At 51.1% G+C, this 14194-nt stretch overlaps 5 protein-coding genes across 5 annotated transcripts; 1 reads left to right on the top strand and 4 right to left on the bottom strand.

The window, feature by feature from the left end:
• Positions 1-78: 78 nt before the first annotated feature.
• On the bottom strand, positions 79-1965 carry MAA_03832 (hsp70-like protein; the record flags this gene model as incomplete). The annotated part of the gene is made up of 3 exons (XM_007821830.1): positions 79-1552; positions 1600-1726; positions 1827-1965. 3 exons carry the CDS (start codon positions 1963-1965, stop codon positions 79-81), a joined length of 1740 nt encoding a protein of 579 aa, XP_007820021.1.
• Positions 1966-2352: 387 nt separating this feature from the next.
• Positions 2353-3162, top strand: MAA_03833 (exosome complex exonuclease RRP40; the record flags this gene model as incomplete). Its single annotated transcript, XM_007821831.1, has 1 exon — positions 2353-3162. The coding sequence occupies one exon, from the start codon at positions 2353-2355 to the stop codon at positions 3160-3162; it is 810 nt and encodes a 269-aa protein (XP_007820022.1).
• A 563-nt stretch (positions 3163-3725) lies between these two features.
• MAA_03834 (Zinc finger domain-containing protein) lies at positions 3726-5645 on the bottom strand (the record flags this gene model as incomplete). The annotated part of the gene is made up of 2 exons (XM_007821832.2): positions 3726-4005; positions 4087-5645. The coding sequence occupies 2 exons, from the start codon at positions 5643-5645 to the stop codon at positions 3726-3728; spliced, it is 1839 nt and encodes a 612-aa protein (XP_007820023.2).
• A 2063-nt stretch (positions 5646-7708) lies between these two features.
• MAA_03835 (nonsense-mediated mRNA decay protein 1) lies at positions 7709-9832 on the bottom strand (the record flags this gene model as incomplete). Its single annotated transcript, XM_007821833.1, has 1 exon — positions 7709-9832. The coding sequence occupies one exon, from the start codon at positions 9830-9832 to the stop codon at positions 7709-7711; it is 2124 nt and encodes a 707-aa protein (XP_007820024.1).
• A 1165-nt stretch (positions 9833-10997) lies between these two features.
• MAA_03836 (rid1) lies at positions 10998-12962 on the bottom strand (the record flags this gene model as incomplete). Its single annotated transcript, XM_007821834.1, has 1 exon — positions 10998-12962. One exon carries the CDS (start codon positions 12960-12962, stop codon positions 10998-11000), a length of 1965 nt encoding a protein of 654 aa, XP_007820025.1.
• Positions 12963-14194: the final 1232 nt, after the last annotated feature.

Genomic DNA, 14194 nt, shown 5'->3' with positions numbered 1-14194 from the left:
CAAGCAAGCCCCATAATGAACAAAAGATAGGGTTGATCCACAAGCTCCTGTCCTCAACTCCCTTTCCGGGACAAAAATTTAAGCAGCCAAGTTACCCCTGACGCCGCCCTTTCCACCGACTTCTCTAGCAGTCACGGTGACGCCGAGATCAGCCAACACGTTGATGGTGACTTCGACTTTGCCGCCCTTCTTGACGCCCTTGATAGCAGCCTCGGCGAGCTGTTTGCCCAGCTTCCAGATCTTCTCGCGCTTCTCCTCCTCTTCTTCCTCCTCTGAATCGAAATCAGAGTCGGCGTCGGAACCCTTGTCGCCGTTGACGGGCTCCTTAGCCTTGGGCTCGGGCTTGGTGACCTTGATGTGGGTGCCGCCTTCGACGACCTTGATGAGGACGTCGCCGCCGTCCTTGGGGGCGGCAATGTGCACGGTGCGGCGGGCAGGGGCCGCAGTCTCGGCTTGCATGATGGGGGTAAACACTTCTTCGCCGTCGGGGTTGATGGTGACGACGCCGATGGCGTTGGAGATGTGCTTGACGGTGGTGACGGCGGGGTGGGTGGACTGTTCGATGTCGTTGGCTTCGTATTCCTGGATCAGTGAGGCCTGGAGGGCGGCACCGCGGGCCTGAGCCTCGGACGGGTTGATGGCGCTGACGTTGGTGGCCGGGGCGAGGATCTTGGTGCTCTCGGGGAAGATGTTGCGCAGGTTGTTGGCGATGCGGGGCGTGTGGGATGTGCCGCCGCACATGATGACCTCGTCAATGTCGAGGACGTCCAGCTCAGCCTTCTTGACGACGCCTTCGACGAGGCGGTTGAAGCCCTCAAAGACCTTGCGGCCAACCATTTCGTATCGCAGGCGGTTAATGGTGGATGAGAAGTCGAAGCCCTCTGCCAGACTCTCGATGCTGAACTGGGCATTTGTTCCCAGGGAGAGTGCCTTCTTGGTGGCCTCAGCCTCCTGTCGAAGCTTGGCCAGACTCTTGGCGTTGGATCGGGGGTCGGTGGTGTGTTTCTTGATAAACTCCTTTGCGAAGTGGTCCATGAGCACCTGGTCAAGCTGGACACCGGCAAACTCGTAGTCATGCGCAGTAGCCAGGACGGTGTACATGCCGCCTCTTGAGGCGACAACAGCAACATCTGAGCGAGTGCCGCCGAGATCAGCAACAACGACAATCTTGTCCTCGACAACAGCCTCGGGGCGAGCATCGTACGCCAGCATGGCGGCAACAGGGTCAGAAATGAGCTGCAGGACCTCGAGGTCGGCATCGTTGGCCGCCTTTATCAGGGCCTCGCGCTGCTTGTCGCTGAAGTTGGTCGGCACGGTGATGACGGCCGAGGTCACCTTCTTGCCAAGGTAGTCTGAGGCCGAGGTGACCAGGCGGCGCAGATAGCGGGTGGCAGCTTCGCTGACAGAGACGGACGAAGCTTCGCCCTCAGCGTCCTTGTCCTTGACCGAGAAGAAGACGTTGCCGGCGTTGTCCTGGGGGTGAGCAGCGGCATGGCAGTAGGTAGGGTCAATGGACTTGAAGCTATTGAAGACCCCATTGTTAGCACCGCGGCTCTTCCCGTCACGTTGCGCAGAAACACAAGGGATGCATATACGTACTCCTTGCCCAAAAACTCCCGGAAGTAAGCGATCGAATTGGAAGGATTGCGCACCAAGAACGCCTTGGCCTGGGCACCGTAGTACTCGTCACCGTCGACGTACGACAGAACAGTAGGAATTTGTCGGTCTGATGCCCAAAAGAAGGTCAGTATCACGGTGTCACATCAAACAACCACAATTCACCTGCCAACATCCGATCCAAGCCCCCCAGTCCTAAAGAGACATACCTCCGTCCTCATTGGCAATAACCTCCGCCTTGTCATCGACAGTAAACGCAATCGAACTGTTCGAGTTGCCAAAGGTGATACCAATAACCACCCGGTCCGCTGGCTCGGGACCGGGTTTGGCGCCCCTACTCTCAGACATCCGGAGCGGTTTGAGCGAGCAAATTCGTAGTCGTGCAAAGAGCGATTGAAACTCGGTAGCAGAGAAGCAAAATACGCTTCGGGTTGTTTTTCTGCCAAAAAAAGAACCGGTCGCGGCCGCGTCGAGAGAAACGTAGTTGAAGGTTTGGGGCCCTTGGCAAAATGAGTAGTGGGGGTATTATTTTTTTTGCGTCTTATCAATTCTATCCCAGAAATTTCGAGCACCTGCCCAGCTAACGAGGATGCTCACACCTTAACCCCACCGTGGGCCGCTAAACCGCTTTCGAACCCGCCTCCATTGAAATTGTCGTCTTGCAAAGGGCAAACAGCTTCACGACGCTGAAAGAACTGGCTGGCACGGAACTTTCACCGCTATTCACTAGGCATCATGTCTTCAGAACCGGTGTTCGTCCTTCCGGGCGATCACATCCCACCAGACCTTGTGCCCTCACATCCTAAGAAGCCGCTCCGATTAGGCCCCGGCCTGCGGCACGTTCCTCCGAATGATGTTGTGCCCACGCTGGCTGGCCAGTTTGTGACGGATAGACCAAAGAATGCGATTAGAGTTGAGAACTCACATGGGCGGGTAAGCCGATTACTATTCATCGACTATCTGAGCGGTAATGTGGCTAACGGCGGGTCGGGATATTGTTTGCAGTACGTCCCTCGGGTGGGAGAGCTCGTCATAGGAACGATTCATAAGACCGCCGCAGATGTCTACTACGTCCATCTGTCAGATTACACCGCGCCCGTGATACTGCCGCAATTGTCGTTCGAGTCGGCGACCAAGAAGACACGTCCTGTCTTGGCACCCGGGGCACTGGTCTACGCGCGCGTCACTCTGGCGAATAAGCATATGGATGCGGAACTAGAGTGTGTTTCATCGTCGACGGGGAAATCGGATGGATTGGGGCCCTTGACCGGCGGTATGATGTTTGACATATCATTAGGGATGGCTAGGCGACTGATGATGCCCAAGAGCGTGCAGGAAGGCAAGATTGTTGTGTTGGAAGAGCTGGGTGCGCTGGGTTTGCAATTCGATACCGCCACGGGCCGCAATGGGCGATTCTGGGTGGACAGCGAAAATACAAAGACTGTTCTGGCTGTCGGAAGAGCAATTCAGGAGACAGACGAGAGGAGACTAGGAGTAGAAGACCAAAAGAAATTGGTCCGAAAGATAATCAAAGATTTGAGCTGAAGCTCTCGCTCTCTCTATTGAGCTCGGAAACAGTTCGCCGACCTTCCTTTTTGTTACTACGTACAGAGTGTCTGCTCGCGCAACACCATACATATACCGCAACGCCCCAGAGCCGTAAAGTCTGTAATTAGCAAAGTGCTGCTCCATGCTGGTCATGATCAACCAGAAAATTCTGTATCCAAACGCCTCATTGCTGCTCTAGCAAAGTCCTTATTACCTAGATGCCCCAAACCCTATTTCATAGTCTCTCTGTTGATGCTTATTCCCCGTTTGGAAAAGATAGACAAAAGTTGGTAGATCCTTGTGAATGTAACCGAGAATAACGCGAAGCGAAAAAAAAAATTCACGACGAAGCAGGAGTACACGTTCGCTGCAGCTATCTACATGCGAAACGCCTGTTTCGAGGGTATATGTTTCTGTAATGGCGTGGGTTGCTGCTGTGCCATAACCCATGTCCAAACTCTGGTGATGGTCGCAGAACCGTTGCGTTGAGTCCCAGTCGACGGCGGTTGGTGTTAACAGTATGACACTTTCTCGGTGTGTATTTTGTGCCAGCTGCAACATCATGTGCCGCTCATGTCCAGATCAACTTCTATGGGCTCTGGGAGATGTTGCTGATCCATGTTATGAATTTTGGTCATGTGCCGCTTCCAGTTATCCTTGCGAGGGAATGCTTTGCCCCCGGCCTTGGAATAGTCGCACTCTGGAAATGCACAGTGGAATTTTTTCTTCTTCTCATGGCGGTCATTTATATGCCGTTGTAAGTGCGTCTTAGTTCCAAAGCCCTTGCCACAGTTTTTGTAAGGGCATTTGTGTTCTTTAATGTGATAGCGCTGGTGATGTCTACTTCCCGGTTAGTTTCTGTAAATTCAACACAAGACATTGGTAGCATGGTGAATTTTGACTCCCGCTCCCCCCACTTACTTGAGCTTGTGTGGCTGGTCAAACACTTGACTGCAACCAGGCTCGTCACATCGAAATAGCCCTGTTCTTGGAGATGCTAGTCCGGGTTGCGGGGAAGCACTGTTGCGGATTTCAGAGCTATTCATTGAACCTGGAGAAGGGCTGTCGAACTGTGTCGAAGGGGTATTTTCGGTGGATGGCCCGGTCGAGTGCGGCCCGTGGTATTGAGTTGATCCGTCCGAGGTACAACTCTGATGTCGGCCATTGTCCGGGATCATGGACGGGCTCAGGTGATCGTGGCTATGCACGTCAACCATTGGCACATCATTTTCATCCATTGCCTGCAACCCCTGAACAGCGTTCTGATTCGTCGGAGTAGCTGGCCGGGCGGCTTTAGCAGCATCCGAAGGAGATAGGGCGGACGTGGGCAAAGGTGTAAATGCCAAGGTCGAGAAATGCTCTTGCTCAGCAGGGTCACTGGTAGACGAAAGCCCTGGAGAGGACCCGTATGAGGTATGCAATTGATGCTCGGTTCTGTGCCATACTTCTGACTCTGTTGACGCAGGCATGATATCCATGGGATTCACAGTGCCGGGAGCGGGAAAGGTCGGCGGTGAAGGCGACGCCTGGAACGCTCGTTCCGCCGGCGGCGGTGGTGATTGGGGTGGGGTCTGAATCGTTGGTTGTGGAGGAGACGCTGATGATTCCTTCGTCTCTGGTGGTTCCGTCACTCCGGGAACATAGGGTGGTGGCATTGATGTCTTGGTGGGCGAAAGCTCGGTTGGAGAGTCGGTTGCACGGCCTGTCGTGAGTATTTGACCAAGCTCCGTCCCTGGAGGTACCTGCGACGCGGTGGCTTTGTCGTTGCTGGACAGCACCGACGCAAGAGAGTTTTCGCGGCCGCTCTGCTGGCGAAACATGTGCTTTATATGGTGCTTCAAAGAGCTGCCACGCGATAATGTCGGAGGGGGTTCGTCGGCAGGCTCTGGGGTGGTGATCATGCCAAACGCCGATGAAGGGATTGACGGGCTGTAATAATCAGCACTGGTTCCCTTGAGAACCCCTGGATTATCATCGTGTGCCGTTGCCGCAGGGGTGTTTTCAAAATAATATGGGAATGGCTCGTCGTTTGAAAGGTCGTTGCCGGTGGAATGGCTCTGTTCTTGCCGGGAACCATCACCTGTTTGCGCAGAAAACTGTCTCGACGGGCCAAAATTTCCATCCGGCTGCGTCACATGGCCATTATAGGACGGCCAGCCAAACTCCTTGTTCTGAAGGGCGCCAAAGTCCCCGCGCGCAACATCCCCATTTTGCTTGAACGAGTCTGTCGATGACAGGCGACGATGTGAATTCGGATGCTGCACCGGGCCGGTGCCAGGCTGTGGGAAAAGCCCTGCTTCGGCATCGAACTTGGGCCGTTGGGCTCGCCTTCGGCGTTTGATTTGGTGAATGACAACGGGATAGAGGCAAAAGGCTAATAGTGCGACGGCGACGACAACACCAACGACGGTTCCAGCAATGGCCCCATCGCTCATGTCTCGTTTATAAGCTCTGAGGGCAGGCTCGGTAGCGGCCGCCATGGCGACGGCAGCTCTCGAGTTCAATGATGAAAATGGCGGGATCTCGTGGACAGCACGAGAAACTGCAGCTGCTGCAACGAGATGGCTGCCCATCACCATAGACAATCAAGCAGTGCGAGTATCAAGTGCCAAGGTGCCAACGTTGCGATGGAGCAACTGTCCACATGGGAGGCCGCCCACGATGGGGGCTCGCGCAAAGGCCCGTTGGGGCCGGCTAAACAACTGCGCAGCACGCAGCGACGATGATGAGCGGTCGGTGTCTGGATACTGTCAAGCATACATGATGGCGTGTACTTGCGAAGCGTAGTAAGAATGAGGATGTGGAAGGGGGAGAAGGAGAAATCCAAGTACAAATGAAACCTGCGATCGGTAATGGTTAATGGCGGTAATTAGGGTGGGCAGGTCGGACATGGAAGCTTGAGCTGAAGGGCCTGCGGCACAAGCCGGCGCGAAGGTCAAGTACAAGGATGCACACGTACCGGGTATATGCTCCGTACAGCAGGCCCCGGGGCTAGGCTTTGTCGTCACGGATTGACAGCGTCGTGTCCGTGGTGGTGGTACGTGGACAATTGATAACAGATGTTGTACTCCGTACTTCGCCAGGTCCCCCGTCAGCCAGCTTTCCACGTTTAATACCAGACGTGAAGCCATTGGTGGCGTCAGTCTAGGCGGCTCCATGCCAGCTGCCCACTCACTGCCCACTGACCGCCGCTCACAGCTGCCGCCAGACCACCAGACGCTAAACCCTCCGCATCTTAGCATTCAATGCGGCGGCGCTCTGCTTGTTCGCGACATTATCTACCCTGCATCATCGTCATCATCGTCATCCTGCCCGTCCATCCTTCCAACACACACAGACCCTGTAGGCCGCCGCGAAAGTCGTCCAAATCAAGCTTGCCGTCGGTTGAATCAATCCGAAAGCCGGCTAGCGCATCTCTGTCCTGCTCCAGCCATACTCGAGTCAGGCATCCGGGGTATCATGTGTATCTGTTTAATCGACCAGCTGCAGCCCAAATCGGCTGCCATTGTCTGCTCTAGGCATGGTCATAATAACCTGCTCGAACGGGAAAGCCAAGACTTCGTAAAGTCAATATGCTTTGTCGCCAATACCAACGCCGCCAGCCAGCCTGCTCAGCTGTGGTCGAAGACAACCCCACGGCAATTGAAGTTGACTAGACCTTTTCACCACTGCCACCAGCCCCGGCCCTTGAAACTCAACACAACATCTGAACCTTGACAACCTTAACCCTTCACCCGGCACCGGACTTTGTTGGCTGGCTGCCTCCGCCATTTTGGTCAACCGCCCTCCTTGTCTGCCATTACGTCGCTTGACGTGCCCCTGTCCTCCGCATCTCTGACACCGAGAAATCTCTCCGTGTATCACAATGCAACTCTTGCCTTGCCGCTCCCAACCTCCAAGTCTATCATGACGTCTTCTCATGTATGCATGTACGTGAACCTGCCGTTCACTGCCTCTACTGAGCCCTACTAGGATAGGCGTCTTGGCGATTCGACCCAAGTCGTGGACCCTTGCAGACAATCAATCTTCTGCAACTGAGATAGGCCAGTGACCAAACCACTCCGCGTTTGGACTGTTCGATAGCGGTAGTGATACAACGATATCAATCTAGTTCACCCAAGGGCGTAGCAAACCAGTCCAGCATCCTGGAAACTTACTTCTATTATCGCAATTTAGTAAACGTATGACTCCCTCTTGAATCTATGAATAAATGCACATCCCCTGCTCCAACACAGATCGGCGGCAAGACACTGGCCTGAATGCAGCAAAGCCTCACACCTTTTCTGTTCTTGCTGTTGCCGTGTACATGCCGAGTAAAAAAAGAAACAAAGCTCCTTACAAAGCCTGTGATATCATCCATTTAAACTAAACCATTCTCATTCAAAGGCACTCTAATATCAACCAAGGGTCGTCGCCCATGCACGTGTCTGTACTCATACTCACCCTTGTTTCCACTCATGAGTTTCTGGTAGAACTTCCTGTTGACAGGCTTTAAAGACAGACACGTCCGGAGTGTGCCACATCTCTTCCAGACATGGAGCCACTATATCGTTACAATCCGTTGATGTAGAAGTGTATCATCCCATAGCTGCGACAAATATTTGCTTCTACCGAATCTTTTTCCAGGAACATAAGCCATTGTCCTGCGCATCAAAATGACTTCGGCTTGGCGTGCCCTCGTGATAGCAACGTTTAACCGCTTGGGGTCATCCATGAACCCGGCAGTAGTTGTTCTGACCATGTCTAGAAACACCACGTCAGCCTCATTCCCCTGTGCCTTATCTACTGTTAAGACCTGAGTTCTTCTTTGCCAAGATTCTGGCCAGCTTTTCACTGCGGCGTGATACTGCTTTACCGCAGTGCTGTACGGAGTTGCAATCATGATGGTACCGCCCGTTTCTCTGTCCCTGAGGCCACGGAATCCGTCGTCCTGTAGTAGATGTGTGGCTTGGGCCAGAAGCCATTGGTGGTGAAGGGGGTTCCAATAGCTGTCGCGATGCTTTTCTTCATTGCTGTTTTCCAAATTCACGATAATGCGATTTTCGTCGACATGTCGATTACCATTCAGACTTTGGAGGTAAATAGTTAGGTAGGCCACGCTGTCAGGGTATCGAGATGCCTCGTCATAGCCGGATCTCATCTGGCTTTCATAGAACATAGCAGATGGCAGCCTATGAAGGTTTCCAAATGCCCGCTTATTAACGAGTAACTTACTATTGACAGCATTGACATGGTCTGCCCTAGCCATGGTACTCATCCTCAGTTGTGCAGCAAAGGGATTAAACCTCAGTCCGCTGTGCTTCTCTCTGTCCTTTGCATCCTTCACGAACGGCTGAGTTTGTTTCACATCGCCCGTAAATATCCAAGCCTTGGGTGTAAAATATGCCAGAGGGATGAGTGTGGTGAGCTCCCTGGCATGAGAAGCTTCATCCATAAAAATGATGTCCGGTTTAAAAAACTTTGAGAATCTTCCGTACGCCGCGACCGGAGTAGTCGCGATAAAGTCTGTTCCCGCCAAAACAACACGATAAAGCCTGGAGACATGGCTTCTCAAATGCTTCCAATCATCTGTGCTCAAGGCTTCGCCACTATCCATCTTGTCCAACAACTTTTGGAGGCCAAGAAACGCGTCCCTTTTGTTCTTTTCGAAGTACTCCCATGACGCCTGGTCCAAAGTCGGCACAATGCCAGGATCTCTTGACACGCTAGTCTGCTTGGAGACGCCAGCGGTCACAAGAAATCGATTAGTAAAGTCTGGGACCGTGAAACTATCTTGATTTGTAGTTGACCGTGATCCATGAAGTTTAGCACTCTGTCGCATTTCCAGTGGCCATCCGTGCATACGCACGATACGGATCTTTACTCCGGCTTCCTGACAAAGCGAGTAGTACCTGCTAGCAGCATCGTCTACAGCTTTATTGATGTCCACCAGAAACAGGATAGGGTTTCGCCTTTTTTTGTGCCTCCTTTTTGAACACTGTATCAGGCCTGCCAGAATCATATTCCATTCTGTCTTTCCAGACCCCGGACAGCCGTTGACGAAGTAGAGTCCGTTTGGTATCTGCTTCAGGCCGTTGAAAGCGTTCGAATGATCATTGTTAAAGGCTTTAAATCGCCGTAAAATTGCGTCTGGGACTGCATGCCTACGCAGCTCTGGGTTGCTTAACTGTGGAAAGTCTTTGTGGAGATCATAAAAGTCTTTCCAACTTGAATGAAAGTTCTGAATCATACGAAATGCTCTTTGAGACTTCAACGTAGGGCCTCTATTCTGTAGACGTTTTTCTTCAGTGAAGAAATGAAGAGCATCGAGCTCTGCCTCAAAAGTGGCTGAGTTCACATCCCACTCGATGGTCAAGAGCCGATGTTCGTGTTCCTCCAGAAAGATTTTGTCCAAATCGCTTTCTCTACAAGATATCTGAAACTCTGACATCAAATCCAACTCAATGTGATCTCCTTCCGAATTCGTCCAAGACCGTGGCACGTCGACTTTGTATGCTGCATATGTTTTGATCCTGGTATCTCGTACTGCTTCACAGGTTTCAAAGGGATTGGGGATGCGGGTAGCTGGTATGTGCACGAGAGAATATTCATCGCCACCTCTTTTGACATTTGAAACCATGTCTATCTTGAAACGGTCTGTGGTGGTTGGGAAGCCGCTCGTTTCCATGTTTTCGGGAGGTTGAACTAGAAATAGCCATGGCTTCGTGAAGGCTGTAATTAAGTTGCTCAAAGGCGTAATAACCCAGCATCTGAATTTCTGCCGCCTTTCATTCAAGACTCGGTGCAAATGTTCCTCGTTGTACATTTCAATCTCGGTACCTTGTTCATGACGCCAGGCAAATTCTTCCTGAATCGGAAATGTGTGCAGAGGTACAAGTGCCTTCGTCAGTAGATGTTAGCCAAGATGAACGTGCTCCCTACGGGTTTGCAAAAAGGCCTCACGGTGTCTGGTATTGTCTGAAGTGACAGTGGCTGTTCAATATCAGGTCTTGTCAGCGACATTCTAAAAGCGTTGCCGAGTGGGCCTTTTGGAAAGAGGTTCAAAGAAAATTGGATGTTCCTGGTGTGCAACAGGTGATGGAAATGCGAGAAAATGGCATGTTAATGGTGTACCAGAATGGGGGAAGGTAAGGCAGCCAGCAGAGTTTGCGAACTGGCTGCCAGCCGACAGCAACTGCCCAGCTCTACATGTATGTACTCAAGTACCTTGGCACCGAATGGTACGTATGCTCGTATCCGATAATGGTCACTGAACTTGTCAAGAATTTCAAGTTTCCCTAAGGCCAAGTTTCAATCCATGCTTGCTCTTTTTACCTCCGCTTCAGAACAATGGCACCAGCTCATCCAACCACAGTAAATACAGAGTACCTAGTGCGGCTATGAAACACAGCCGCTATAGACAAGATTTCTTTTCTCTCCTTCTCTTTTCCTTTAATTGAATTCAATCTAAAAGTGATCTTTATATATATCGTTAGCCGCATGTCAGCATAGACCAAGGTCCTTACTGGTCAGGGAGAGAACTGCACTCAAAAAACGAAATATTTATTGTATCATCCACACCCACCTATCCCATCTATTAGTTCTGGGATTACTTGGTCCAAATTCTCTCTCTATTCTTACAATACCTACCTAGGCACTAAGTAGGCAGGCAGCAACAGCTCTCTCGCTCCGAATGCCCCTTCAAGGCTCGTCACAAGTTTTGTCCGTCATGTACAGGAATGGCACCCAATATACCTATTCATAATATAAACCACATCATCTTGAATCACTAGTTCCGAAACTCTTTTCTTTTAAAAACCGCGGCGCAGTCGTGTAGGCTCCTTTTGACGATCTCACGTGAGGTCCATGAAGGAACTGGACGTGATATTACTTGTCTGGAGGCCAGATATGTCTTCATCGGTCAAGTCGATGGTAAAGTTCATTGCTCCTGGCGAGTCTGAATCAATGCTCTCAGTATCAAGCACTTCTGCGTCAAGTATCACCACATCCTCCGCCTCGGGCTGATGTGATCGAACACGGTCCTGTTGCAGCAACCAGTTTTCCAGATGCTTGTATAAATACTTGACACAGATGGGCGGAAAGGCATTCCCTATCTGAGATTTTATGCCGGTTGCTGTTCCCCGAAATCTATGGGCCTTTGGAAACCCTTGCAAGCAGGCATATTCTCGCAGAGTAAAATTTCGCGTTCCGTTAGGATAGTACAAAGTTCCCGATCGAGCCGTAATTGTTCCCAGCAAAGTGTCAAAATTTGAAGCGCGTCTCCTAGGGGTAAATCGCGTGACGGTGCCAAGGTTGTGCAAGTTGTCACCCTCCTGAATTCTGCTAAGAACTTGTCGAATTGTGGTATACGGACGCAAACCATTTTTGCTATTCTCAGAATGGGTCGCCGCAGGAAAGCCTGGTAGCTGCTCTCCCGGACCTGCAGCAATTAATATAAGTCGTCTGCGATTTTGAGCCAACCCCCAGGTGCATAGTGCTACGATCTTCCATCGAACAGAGTACCCAAGCTCCGTGAGACCTCCGATAAGCGAGTAAAAGTGTTGTCCATGTCGATCAAACAGCAGCCCAAAGGTCTGCTCTATGGTGATCAGCCTCGGTCGCAGCTTTTTCACAAGCGAAGGGCAGCTACGCTGCGCTAGTATGTTGTCATAGTCGCGGGCACAAGCTTTTGTGTGTGCTGGAGAAAAGTATTGGCAGGGCGGAGACATGTGAAGCACATCTACTCGAATGGACGCATCATTTGTTTGCTCAATGAACCTGTCAACAGACCATTTGTAAAGTTTTGCCTCCGGAAAATTAAGAGAGTATGTTCGCCACACATCGGGCGATTTATCGATGGCATGAGTAACCTTGAATCCCGCATTCTGAGCACCCCTCGAGACGCCGCCAGCGCCTGAAAACGCGTCAAAAAAGGTATATTTCTGGTTCCTTCCTCGGAAGTTCCCCTCTTGAATACTCGAACCATTAGCGAGATCAACGGTCTGAGTACAGGAGCCTTGGTCCGGTGTCCAGGAACCACCCCTGGTACGGCCTCCTCTCCATCTATTGCATAGAGTCTCTTGGTCGACAAGATATTGGCGATCCAAAACTTCTTCAGCTGATATCCGTTCCAAAACTTCTTCCTTCACCTTCTGGTCTTCACGATTATCGATAAGATATACCATCCATTTCCATCGACAGTAGAGGTTACCCGACTGTTCAATGTGACGCTTGAGGGCTTGGGTTCCGCTTCTGATGGACATGCGGGATTGTGGACCATGCAATACCGAATGCTCTGGAAATGTTGCGTTTGTAATTATAAGGTTTCGCTTTCTCACAACATGGTCTTCTTTGATATCAACCAGTAATGCAAAGTCGTCTGGGGTGCGTCCGTTTTCTTGCTGAAAATGCAGCATCATGCACACTTCATTCATCTTCTTGGGAAGTCGTCCTCGCATATTTCGTGTCCTGGTAAGCGGGATACCTCGAAATTTTCGTCCAGATAGAGTAGCTCGTGAAATGTGCTTTACTTGGATGAAGTCTACTCGGCAATCGCCGATCATGACATTCTTGACTTCGATCACATCTCCAACCCGAATGCTTGACTGTCCGGGAGTGGTGGGATTTTGTTGTGCTGTACGCATAGGAGTCTGCGTTTGTGCAGTATTGCCGACATTGTTGATCCAATCTATTATGCGGGCATCATTTCTTCCCTGTAATTCATCGTCTTCCAAAGTAAGCGTGCGTGATGACGCAACACTGGGGCTGCGCAACTGTCGAGATCCTTCTTCAAGACATATTACAGAAGGAGGTGCCATTATCGTCATGTATACTCCGATGAACCATAGGAAGCTTAGTTTGAGCGACCCCCGGCTATAGGAGCAGGGCACCTTGGTATGGCATAAGCACAGCGAGTTGAACCAAATGAGAACCAGACACAGAAACTGTAAAGAGGGAGCTGAGTGTTGATGTTTAGACGAGGATTTCCCATGTCGTGAAGAAGACATGCATCCAGCCTTGTAATACTTGGGGGGAGAAAGATGTGAGTTTATGTAAATTCAACTGTCCATCTGGCTCCTTGCATGTGACGATAGCCGTTGGCCGTTTGCATAATGGGCCGACAGTAAAGCTCTAATCGAAAGAACTCTCACTCTCAGCTCAGAATGCCCTCACTTTTGGGATGGGAGTTGCGATGCCGCATCAGCTAGTACCACCTGGGCAAGGAGAGCCAAGGTGAGCGGGATACCGTTTTGCAAATCGCCATTTAGATGTCACTATCACATCTCCAAGGTAATGGTAGTTTTGATTTAAAGACACAGCGCCTCTGTACCTACTAGGTAGGTACAGAGTTGTTGAAATGCATGTAGTAGGCGACATAATAGCAATCTCACTCATGAGCCTGGATGCGTCTCGGAATCCAGTCTATCAAGAATAGTCGAGTATTAGCTACTCAAGTAGGTTCTGCGGATTCTGCAGGGCTTTCTGATATGAGGTCAACAGAAGGAATCACTGAAGAATGTCAACCTCCCCAGCGCCATCATCTCACATTGAAGGTGATGCGTATGCGTCTGACAACTTCTAAAAGCCTGCACGTGGCATCAAACGTCATCCTACCTACCTAGGTACCTAAGTCAGAATATACATATGTACTGACAATGTTCGATGTCCAAGTAGACGAAGAGCCCCATTGACCTGGAAGAACAAGGACACAGGCTGGAACAGTGACAGGGCGGGTGTGCACGGGCCACATTAAACTTGCTCTACCAGCAGTCAGTGCTCCTTCCGCTTTCAAAACGCGCTATCTCGCATTCACTTAACGCGTGGAGTTGTCCAGGTGGGCAAAAAAAAAAGTTCAGCCATCAATTGATTCGTGGTCCCATTTGGCTCCCTGCTTCTCCGCGCCCGCGCCTTTCAACTTAATGTTCCACGCATCGCCGACGTGGCTCATCTCTCAATCCCTGACAGCCGTGATTGGGCTGCCTTTATAGCGGCTGAATTGCTGCATGTTGTTGAAGAGGGCTGCAGGGCCTGGAAGCTAGCTGGCTTCCGT

This window comes from Metarhizium robertsii (assembly GCF_000187425.2).
Source record: "Metarhizium robertsii ARSEF 23 chromosome Unknown MAA_Scf_3, whole genome shotgun sequence".
Classification (NCBI taxonomy): Eukaryota; Fungi; Ascomycota; class Sordariomycetes; order Hypocreales; family Clavicipitaceae; genus Metarhizium; species Metarhizium robertsii.
Note: the sequence above shows the minus strand (reverse complement) of the source record. Positions and strands in the feature narration are given on the sequence as shown.